Source organism: Ahaetulla prasina, chromosome 10 (assembly GCF_028640845.1).
Source record: "Ahaetulla prasina isolate Xishuangbanna chromosome 10, ASM2864084v1, whole genome shotgun sequence".
NCBI classification, from domain to species: domain Eukaryota; kingdom Metazoa; phylum Chordata; class Lepidosauria; order Squamata; family Colubridae; genus Ahaetulla; species Ahaetulla prasina.
The window spans coordinates 7,949,975-7,961,975 of NC_080548.1; the positions used below are offsets into that span (position 1 = coordinate 7,949,975).

The following is a 12,001-nucleotide window of genomic DNA, read 5'->3' on the forward strand; positions in this document are numbered from 1 at the left end:
AAAATAAAAAATGATATATTTTGATTTTAGTTTCAATCATCACCAAGTCGTTAGACCAGGGGCTTTTCTTTTTATCTATGCTTTTCACATGACACAGAAGCTGAACTGTGCTGAGCTAAAGACCCCTCTTTCTTTCAGGAATCTGCTGGGACACATTGAAAAGAAACATAGTCAGGTTATGCTGACGGCGGTTCCATCAGAAGAGACACTGCTGCAGGCTGTAGAACAGATATAGATTGCAGAAATAAAGGGGAGGGGGAGAAGGAGGGGGAAACACAACTTACTGCGACAGATGGGCAAGGGTTTACTCCACTGGCCGTTAGCCAAGCATTGGGACTTGGAAGTCCCTTCAAGGTGATATCCAATGTTGCATGTAAACTTGGCCACATCGTTGAGATTGAACTGAGTGCCTTGGGTCAGGCCATTTGTTGGATTGCCTGGGTGACCACAGGTGATGGCTGCAGAGAGAATGCAAGATATTACATCCCTGCCTTGTTTCCTGGCTCAAGGACATACAAATGCCAACTACAATAGAATGAAGTGCTACAAGTGAGATTTCTCCCAGGTTTGCCCATCTTCTAGTAGTATCTCTTTTCAAGCCATACAATGAAAGCTACCCCCTCCCCCTTTCTAGGCGGACCCTTAACTAAGCTTAGCAGCAGGTTTTTAAAGATTGGAAGAAGAATCCCAAAGGTGTCTTTTTTCCAAAAGGCATCTGGACTTTCTTAGGTTTTTTTTCTTTGAAAACATTTTACTTCTCATCCAAGAAGCTTCTTCAGTTTTCAAAGGAAAAAAAACAAGAAAATCCAGTTGCCTATTGGAAGATGGCAAATATGACCTGGATGATTGAGAATCTCCATAGACAATTGGAAAAGGAGATATTTGAAGGAAGAATTGTATGTTAGTTACAGAATTTTTTTCAGAGTTTTCTGGCCTTCACCAGCCCCTCTCCATTTCTGCCAAACATTGTTCTGATACTTTCCAAGGAACATAGTTCTTTCCACAGTATAGGTAACAACAAACAGACAAATAATCCAAAATAATTGCTTTCAATTACTGTCTGTCAATGGTCTCTGGTCTATGACTGTAAAATTGATTGATTGATTGATATTGTCTGTCAAGAAGAGCTTGACCATTACTGCCTTAAATAAAAGTAAAACAACTATGGAAAAATAAAGCAATGATAGTACTAATAGTAATAAGTGCCTTGGGTGCAATTCCAAAACATCAAGAGCATCAAAATCACCATCAATCAATTGCAAAAGGCAGCATTTATTTATTTATTTATTTATTTATTTATTTATTTATTCATTCATTCATTCATTTTGTCATAACAGTATATATAAGCATTGACATCTAACAACTGTATAATATATAAGCATATATATGAGCATAAGTATGTAATAACTTATTAATTAGATATAATGAAAGGGAATAATAGGACAGGAACGGTAGGCACGTTTGTGCTCTTATTATTTATACAACTTACATCCTGTGACAATACCTCTAAGACCATCAAGCATCCACATCTGCCTATCCTAGGTAGGACTTGATAGGCGGATAAAAATGCCAATCCAGTCTAAAGATTTGGCTGACTGTGCAGTAATAATAATGCCATTATTATTATGGTCTGTTGCACAGTCAGTCAGTTGGTCAGACTAGACTCTATCTATTGAGTCCTTTTCAAGAACTTGGGATAGGCAGATGTGGTTGTTTGATGGTGTTACAGATATTGTTGCAGAATAATTATATTATTATTATATTTTCAACTAATAATAATATGGCTAGGTTTCATCCATACAAGTATCATGGGAAGCCTAACCTCCTCTGAAGCTAGAATTTTTTTTTTATTGGCCAAGTGTGATTGGACACACAAGGAATTTGTCTTGGTGCATATGCTCTCAGTGTACATAAAAGAAAAGATACGTTCATCAAGGTACAACATTTACAACACAATTGATGATCAATATAGCAATATAAATCATAAGGATTGCCAGCAACAAGTTATAGTCATACAGTCATAAGTGGAAAGAGATTGGTGATGGGAACTATGAAACGATTAATAGTAGTGCAGATTCAGTAAATAGTCTGACAGATTCTGTCTGACAGATTCAGTAAATAGTCTGATAATTTCTATGAATAATTTGTGCAAATTGTCTTAATTTGGTGAAGGCTAATGATACCATCCTCAAACATTTAGCTCAATGTTTTAACACAGTTATGTACCAAGGTGTTAAGGTAGATGGTAGCATTTGGCTCACCTTGACTGATTTCAAAAAAAGCACAGCTGAGCATGATAGGTCATAGAATTTTTTTTAAAAATCCCAGAAAAAATATTAAACCACTTATATACCATTCCCAAGAAAACTACAGTATACGAATGTGTTCATCATAAACTGAGCTTAACCTGAAGCAAGAATTTCTCTTTTCAACACTTAATAGAAATAACTGTCATAGAAAATCTCCTCTACATTCCCCCCATGGATCTAACTTAGCCAAGCTTATCAACTCACACGTGTAATGTTAAAACCCTCAGAGCTATACACTCATTGAAACGGAACGCAGTCTCCTAAAAAGTGTATGGGGGAATAAAATAAAGGGCATGCTACAATATTTCCCTTAAAATGGTGAAATAGCACACTGTAACTTAAAATGCTGTAGGCCACAAGAAAATGTTGCAAATGAAACAGATTTTTAATTCTTTATTTCCTACAGGTTCACATACAAAACATGCTGGAAAGGATTTCCCCCCCTTAAAATCCAACATAATTATTCTGGCTTGAGGTATTTGAGTGTTATATCCCACTATTGTGTTGAGGACAACACTCTTGTTCCAACCCGTTCTCATCTCTGAGGCCTCCAGTTTCCCTCAAGGGTGCTTATGATGGGCCTTTTTAGTTGTCTTGTGGGAAGTATACAGAATGGAACATCAAGCAGGATACTTCACTATTGGCATTGTGAAACTAACAAGAAGGGGTTGAAATAAACCAGAAAGGATTAGATCATATTAGATGATAAAACAGGTTTTCAAATTTGAACAGTAGAATTAATAACCTGCCAAAGAGAAAGGGAGGAGGCCCTGAAAAGATTTATTTCACATCAGAAAGTGAGCAAGAAAGAAAAATGATGGCTGAAACCAGCACATATTCACAGAAATATTTTTGAATAATGAGCATATACAGTATGGCAGCAACTGAAGCTTGCACTTATATTGCTCTTGTCTAGCCCAACCATAGAACTTTCTTTTTTTTTTTTTTTTTTATATTCAAAAAGTTTTTATTAGTCAAAAAAGGTTTATACAAATACATATCAGGTATGGTAAATTTTCATTTTTCTTATCTAAAATAAGAATTTTACTCAAATTTTTTAACACATACAACAGCCATATGGCAAGCAGGTGACACGAAGTAGCTAAGTTTACAAATTTTAAATACGTAATAAAGAAGAGTCAAGAATAAACAGAATATCGTACAAAAGAGAATAAGGAAAACCAACACAATCCCAAATATCTTTATCACTTCCTAGTTTTGGATCTCAGAACTCTGGGTTCAGCCTGACCCAACTCCAGGGCCGCAACAGCGGCAGCCGCTTCCTCCCCATGATCTATAACCTCCCCTTCTTCAATTCCTGGGTCATCTGATTCCAGGAGGGCTTTGTGTTCCTCCACATAGGCCGTAGCCTCCGCAATTGTACTGATTTTTTTCGTAATGCCCTCCCGGAAAATCATCAATCCCTCTGGCATCAGCCATCTGAAGCCCACTCCCTTCTGGTACAATTTGCTTGACAAAAAATAATATTTCTTTCTTTTTTCACGTACCTGTCTGGGAATCTGCCTCAGAATGGCTATCTCCCTGCCCCTGTAAATCAGTGCCCCACTCCTATGTTTTCTAAGAATTTCATCTCTCGTCTCTCTTCTCACAAATTTGACATGAACCTCTCTAGGAACTGCATGCGTGCGTGCATATTGCGAATTAACTCTATAAACTCGATCCACATCCCAATTCATGAAATCAACACCTCTCCCAAGAAATTCTCCCAACAATTTAGTCACAACATCTCTCAAGTCTTCTTGGTCCACTTCTTCCAAATTTTGAAACCTAAGGAAATAAGACATTCCATAGAACTTTCTTGATCCTTATAAATACAACAGATATATCTGACTGTCATAAGATTTGAGGAATTATTGCCTTTGAGGTGGGTCACACGAGGAAAGGACTCCAGTGAGGATCTTTCTCTTGTAAAGACAAAAATTAGTAACTTGGAATAAGTTTTAGCCACTAGTAGCACAGTTGAACATCGAATCATAGGGCTGGAAGGGATACTGGAGGTCTTCTAGTCCAACTCCCTGCTCAAAGCAGGAGACCTTATACTATCCTGGTCAAATGGTTGTCCAGTCTATGTTTGAAAATCTTCAGTGACGGAGTACCCACAACTCTAAGAGGCAAGGTATTCCATGATTGTTCTCACTATCAGAAAATTTCTCCTTACTCCTAGGTTGGATCTCTCTTTAATAAGCTTCCAGTTCCACCCACTAGTTCTTATCCTGCCATCTGGTGCTTTTGAAAATAAGTCAATCCCTTTTTCTCTGTGATAGCCCCTCAAGTACTGGAAGACAGTCATCATGTCATCCCAATCCTTCTCTTCGATAGGCTAGCCCAGGGGTCTCCAACCTTGGCAACTTTAAGCCTGGTGGACTTCAATTCCCAGAATCCCCCAGCCAGTAAAGCTGTAAATTCCCCCAGTAAAGCTGGCTGGGGAATTCTGGGAGTTGAAGTCGACCAGGCTTAAAGTTGCCAAGGTTGGAGACCCCTGGGCTAGACAAACCAGTTACCTAGTTCCCTCAACCCTCATACAATATAGCTCCCAAACACTTTTTCATCTTTGTTGCTCTTTTCTGCACACTTTCCAGGGTCTCAGCATCTTTTTTGTATTGCTCAAAGAGGAAATAAAAGCTGCTTCTTAATTACTAAAATGTCCCATGTTCTCTTTAATACAATCCCAAATAAGAAATCTGAATTTGAACCCATGGCTTTTCTAGGGATATGCTCTTCGTCTTGGAAAAGCTTATGTCTGTTGTATATCTCACAGGTAGAGTTTATTCCTTGCAGGCTGTAGCAAAATGCGTCAGGCATTCACAATGAGAAGGGAAGGTGACTGGGCAACTGCACAGAAGACCAATCCAAGAATGTTAATTACAGGTTTTAAGCAACTTGGGTTTTTTTTTCTTTTTCCTGTGTAGTCTCAGTGGTGTCACATACATGGAAGATTAGCAAACTGATCTTCCCATGGGTAGATGCTCTGTTGAAATTTGTAGGATTTGTTTTGGCATCTTATATCCATCTTAAAATGCCCTTTAAATATATGTGATTAATTTTAGATCCCAAGAGGAAGACCTGTAGTGGAATTGTTGAGTATTCTTTAGCAAACAAATTACTACTTTGGCAAATGCAAAGTGAGTGAAATAACAATAGAAACAGAATCAGATCAAATATGTGCTCAGCTGAGCATCTTCTTTCATACAAATGCAACCACAATGAACAGGAGAAAAAGGGTGATTCCTTTGAAGCTCAGGGTAGCATAAATCCATGATGACTTGTGAATATCGATAGATCTTTCCTTCTTTATAGAAGTTGAATCTCTTGCAGATCCACCCAAGTGAATTGTTAGATGGAACACTTGTCTCCCACACCAGTTGTGGGTGCTTCATCACTGGAGCATTTCAAGAAAAGATGGAACAACCATTTGTCCACGATGGTATAAGGACTTTTGCCTTATACCTACTTGGACTGAAGGTTGGACTGGAAGACCTCCAAGATCCTTTCCACCTTATGATTCTATGACATTTCTATGATTTTTGTCATAAGGAAAAGACTTAACAGAAATAAAGTCTAGAATGGGTTCATAATCAAACCGACAAAGGATCTATTGATAAAATTGGGTGAACCAAAATTGTAGGACAGCTTAATTTTCCTAGGATGCATCTTTGAATATTTCAGAAATCATATTTTTGATCCAGTAAAGTATGCAATCTGCTTTCACCACATTTTAAACTCGGTCTGCAGAAGGGAGTGAGGAATTCTAGAAATATGAAAGGATAGATCAATGATCCCAATCGATTAACCAAAGTTATATTTTTCTCTAAACTGTCCTATACAGGGCTTACAATCTCATCCTTTTACTCAGGTTGTGGAAACACCTAAATTCAGTCAATTGGCCCATTTTGCAAGTTTACTTCTCCAAGAAAAGGAGCTGGAGAGAAAGTGACTGAAAAATAAAAAAATCAAGACTCTCCCTTACTGAGCTAACAGGCAGCACTGATCATACATCCCAAAACTGGCTGGTGTGACCAAGCTATGCCTATTATTACCTGGCTGGTCAGTGAAAAGGGGCTAATGAACTGATGTAATCTTGTCAGGTTATGTGGGAACTCCAGTTAACTCCAAAACTGTTGTCTACAGAGATTCTACCTTATGATTCTTGATGAAGGTATCTTTTCTTTTATGTACACCAAGAGCATAAGCACCAAGACAAATTCCTTGGGTGTCCAATCACACCTGGCCAATAAGAAATTCTATTCTATTCTATTCTATTCTATTCTATTCTATTCTATTCTATTCTATTCTATTCTATTCTATTCTATTCTATTCTATTCATCCAGATCATGGTTGTCCCAAAGATGCTTTTTCAAAAGGCAACTGGACTGTGTTTTTTTTTTCCTTAAAAAGTTTCAGTTCTCATCCAAGAAGCTTTTTCAGTTCTCTGAACTTCTGTTCTTCGGAACTGAAGAAGCTTCTTGGATGAAAAGTGAAACATTTTTAAGGAAAAAAAACCAAGAAAGTCAAGTTGCCTTTTGGAAAAACACCTTTCAAAACATTCAAAACCTGTGACTTTTAACCAGAATTATTCCTACTGGATTTCATAACATTTTATTAAATGTCTGCTACTTAAAGGCTTTGGGGGCCCCAGAACAATCAAAGAGAGAAATTACAATAAAACCAATAATTAGGGCTGGGGGAGGTGAAAGAGAGAATAAGTGATAGACCAGATAGAATGAAGCCAGGAGTCTCAAAAATTCTTGCATAATCTTATGATGTGGTGGCTCAGGGGCTAAGACACTGAGTTTCTTGATCATAAGGTTGGCAGTTCAGCAGTTCAAATCTCTAGTGCCTCATAATGGAGTGACTTGTCCCGTTACTTGTCCCAGCTTCTGCCAACATAGCAGTTCGAAAGCACGTAAAAAAAAATGCAAGTAGAAAAATAGGAACCACCTTTGGTGGGAAGGGAACAGTGTTCCATGCCCCTTTGGCATTGAGTCATGCCAGCCACATGACCATGAAGATGTCTTTGGACAGTGCTGGCTCTTCAGCTTTGAAACGGAGATGAGCACCGCCCCTAGACCTGGAAATGACTAGCACACATGTGCTGGAGAACCTTTACTTTTACCTAATCTTATGCTAGACTATTGAAAATTGAAAGATTTTTGGCAGCTAAGGAGACATCTGGGGAATCAGGACTGGAAAATGGGGCAGTTTCACCCGCATCCTCTGTTTTTTTTTCTCCCTGAGCTCTCTATCAAAGTTGTGAGTCTGGCTGTGTAATTAAAATGGCAACATACTTACGCACACAAACAGGAGTCTTCCCGGACCAGTGGTGATCTTGCTGGCAGATGCGGACTGACATGCCAATGAGCCGGAAGCCAGGGTTGCACTGGTACACCACACTGCCACGGTAATTGTAGTTCTCTCCATTGATCTGGCCATTGACAATAGAACCTGGCTCACCACAGTGTCCCGCTGGAGAGACAAGTAAACAGGAGGAGGTGGGGAAAAAGACAAGATAGAATTACTGATAGTCCAATATAGAATGAAGCCCATCTGGATACCTATGTACCTTAGGAAAGGTACTACAAATTTTGTCTTAATTCAGGTAGTTCTTAAAACAATATAAAACTGAAACCAGAAGCTTTTCTTTAGGGATGTTGGATAAAGAATTTGAAAGGAAAAAAAAAAGAAACTTTATATTATATATGCTGATGGTAATGAGAAACTTCTATGCACAAAAAAATTTGGAAAGACCCATTAATTCCCACAATGGAAGAATGGATGGAAAAAGTGATAGAGTTGGTAGAGATGGCAAAACTAATTATCTTAACAAGAACTTAGTCAGTTTTGTTTCCATTTGGAAACCGCTTCTGGACTTTATGCTCAAAACAGAAAAAAAAAAAGAAAATTTGAGTTTAGGTTCCTAAAAGTATTTGTTCCCATATTGTTTATGTGTGCACTATCTCCAAACCTCTTGTTATGACGAAAATATGAGATTTCTCTTTCTTTATATGGGTGGTGAGTCAACATTGCCAAGAGACTGCTAAAATCATTAGGTTTTTTTAGATATTTATAGGGTTTTTCATCCACTGCTAATATTTTTTAAAAGATATGTTCAATTATTCAATCCTAGATAGTGGCAGATATAGGGTCTCCTGCTTGGGCAGGGAGTTGGACTAGATGACCTGCAAGGTCCCTTCCTGTTAATCTGTTACTATCAGGTTTCCAAAGATGGCATCAGGCAACTCCAACAATGGGAGAGAAGTGGAAAAGTTTTTTGTATTGAACATAACATAAAGCCAGGATAAAAGAAGAACAGCAGCAATAATCCATTACAGTTTTCATTAATTCTGTTTATTAAGACTATTCAAGACATTTCCCCATCTGGAGCCAAATGTAAAATAAAGTTTAACTTAACTGAAAGCAAAATAAAAGTACTTTTGATAGCAAGAGGCTTGTCCAATATAGCATTTCATTCTTCAGCAAGAAGAAAAAAGAAATGATGCAAATTAAAAGCAGCTGATTAAAACTGTCCCTTATACATTTATCAACTGACATTGTGGTGGATTAATCCAGTGCTTTCATCTCACCTTGCAGCTCTTTTGAAAGATGGGTGAAAAACCTCCTCTGAATGGTCCCCTAGTCTCCTATTTGGGGCGCTGAATGGCCCCTAGCCGATCAGGTTGACATTAGCCCTATACTCACCCAGGCATGTCACTTCTACTCCACTCCAAAGACCATTGGCCATACATTCTCGCACACGAGAGCCCACTAAGGTGTAGCCACTATTGCAGGAGAAGATTGCAGTAGCTCCATAAGTGGTTAAGGTACCAATTCTATTTCCATTGGATGGCACAGGCAAGTCTCCACAGGAGATGACTAAAATTAAGACACACACACAAACAAGCTTAATTAATATATACTACAACTGAATTCGCTATTTGTCTGTGGATGGTGCAAAGAACTAAGTCCCTGATCTGTGCCTAATAGGTCCAGAAAGAGTCTCCAGAATATTGACGTGAATTGAAGCTCTCCTGTCCAGGATGATATGTTAGGGATCTCCGTGTAGTCCATAAATGTGGTATAAAACTGTGGTATAAAAATAATTTGGCAAGTCCTCTTGCTGTTGGTATCTTCTGGCATGGGATGAAATGCACCTGCTTTGAAAACAGATCTGTCCCCACCCAAATGACTATATTTCCCATGTTTTTGGGGAGTTCCACAATAAAGTTCATAGAGATCTGTCTCCAGGGACCTATCAAAGGACACTAGGACAAAGGAGAGTTTACTGTTTCTTCAGATATGGGTTTGTATGTTACAGTAAATTGCAGATTGCTCAATCACCCTTTATTTAAACAACCTCAAGTGGCTGGTTTTGTAGAACATATGATGGAGGACTCCATGGTACTCACTAAAATGCATTTTAGCATGTTGTCTAACTCTTGTGACTTTACAACTCCTAAGCCAATTTTTGTTGATTCCCAAATCCTCCTGCTTTACAAAACTTTGGCAAACAAAAGTGAGACTAGAGGTGGCATGATTTTTTTATAAGAAAATAATTTTAGCTATATAAAATTGGTGTGCTAGGTTTTATTAAGTGATACATCACTAAGAACATATTCTGGAACCTTTTCCAAACATATATGTCAGCCTCCACTCCAATCCTCACATCTTTTTGTACACTTTATATTCAGTTGTTAGATTGCATGGGGTTTTATGTGTAATGTAAATAGCTCTTGGATTCAGGTTAAGTAGAGAGGGCCCTTTAAGAGTGTCGGTCTGACATAACTAAGGGGGGAGGGGAGATTGATGCTTTGAATTCTACAGGAATGCTAGAGCGCGAACTTTCAACGGACATTGCATTCCTGACATGATTGACAGCAAGAGACCTGCGGAATAAGATTACCATGGGGCCCCGAGAAGGAGCTGGCATTGGACCAGACCTGATGACCTCTTGGGGGAGAGGAGGGAGTAACAGGGGGGATATGGAATGTTAGCCGTATTTTGTCTCAGATCCAACTTTACACTGCTGCAGTCATGATGTATTTAGTAAAAGTACTTTTCTTTATTTGCAAATGAAGTCAAGGTGTATTCTTTCCTAAATATAATCAGAGGCAGCCTGATAATATAATTGTTTGGGAACAGAATTGATTCCCTATAATTTTTTTGTATATTTATTTATTAATTTTGTCTGCTACCCATTCCCACAGTCTGTAAAAAGCAAACAATCTCATAATAATGTAAAGCAGTGTTTCTCAACCTCAGCAGCTTTAAGATGTGTGGACTTCAACTCCCAGAATTCCCCAGCCAGAACAGCTGACTGGAGAATTGTGGGTGTTGAAGTCCATGCATCTTAAAGCTGCTGAGGTTGGGAAATATTGATGTAAAGAGTAGTGGCTACCACAAGAAAATCCCCATCCTCTAATATGGAAATCTTTCCTAAGAAGGGAAATTTGGAGAGGGGTTTAACATTTTCCAGAACATCAGACTAAACAAAGGCTTTTAAAGCAGGGCATTTCCCAACGCCTCTTTCAAAACTGAGGGAAATACCATCTCAAAACTGCTCAAATCCAACCTCCTGGCACCTTATGGGAGGCTTTAACTAACTACATGGAGCAGTGATCAATTGGAAAGCAGCACAGCTAGCACTTTATTTATTTATTAAATTTATTTGGACAGCCTTAGCTGCCTCCTCAAGACTCACAAACTCAAACTGATGCCAGACTCTTTCATTAGACAAAGCCACAGTCACGATTAGCCTTATGGAATATCCTTCTCCCTGACCTTGAGATAGCTCTATCCCTTGTCACATTCCAGAAGTCCCTCAAGACCTAATTATTGAAGCAATCCTGGATCATCCAGGGAACTGGAGAGTTGTTAAAGTGACCATTCTTATCTTTTATTTGAGTACATTTGTTTTTATGATATTTATTTTTTAATCTGGAATGTATATTTTTATATTGCTTGTTTCTTATATGTTTACATATTTCTTGCATCTGCTGTTATTCAGTTATTTTATAACCCTACTCCACCCCATCCCAGTGTCATATTATCCTCCTAGATGCACACACTGTTAGATTCCTTTTGATTTCTCCTTCCTAAAACACACACTCACTTCTACAGGTTGGCATGGGTTCTCCTATGCTCCATTTCCCATTCGCCTGGCAGCCGATGACACGATACCCAATGTAATAGTAGCCTGGGTCGCAGATCAACATGAGCTGCGCGTTGTACTGGTACTGAGTCTCATGAATCAGCCTCCATCTTCCATGTTCCACAGCAATGCTGCTGATGTCAGGACAGCTGACCGCTGGATTCACCAAGAGATGAAAAGAGAAAAAATCTAAGTCAAACCAAAGGCCCATTCATGTGTCCATTCTAGCTGAGAACGGCCAGCTGAAAGCTATAAATAAGCAGAGAATGTTGTACTTGTCACTGTCACTGTACAGTCTGAACTGAATTTGTTCTAAACCGGTAGTCTTTTGAAAATGGACCCAAATTTGTCACAAAGCTGAATGATGTGAGGATGCAAACCTCTGAGGCAACATTGAATGATTTCTGAACAAGGGGAATGATGAACCTAAATGGAACCTTAGTATCTATAGGAGGACAACAGATTGGAAGGCAAGTCTATTAAAGGTCTTTAGCAGTGTCAGCTAGAAATTGACTCTCCTTATACC

At 38.6% G+C, this 12,001-nt stretch overlaps 1 protein-coding gene across 1 annotated transcript in view; it reads right to left on the reverse strand.

Annotated features, from left to right (window-relative positions):
• The window catches only part of CSMD2 (CUB and Sushi multiple domains 2), a 795,888-nt gene that overhangs the window by 59,503 nt on the left and 724,384 nt on the right, over window positions 1–12,001 (reverse strand). Inside the window, exons 51-54 of the mRNA XM_058195470.1 lie at window positions 11,437–11,631; window positions 9,027–9,200; window positions 7,620–7,793; window positions 285–458 (exon numbers count right to left, since the gene is read on the reverse strand). Coding sequence (XP_058051453.1) covers window positions 285–458; window positions 7,620–7,793; window positions 9,027–9,200; window positions 11,437–11,631 — 717 coding nt within the window. The remainder of the gene's footprint in view (window positions 1–284; window positions 459–7,619; window positions 7,794–9,026; window positions 9,201–11,436; window positions 11,632–12,001) is intronic.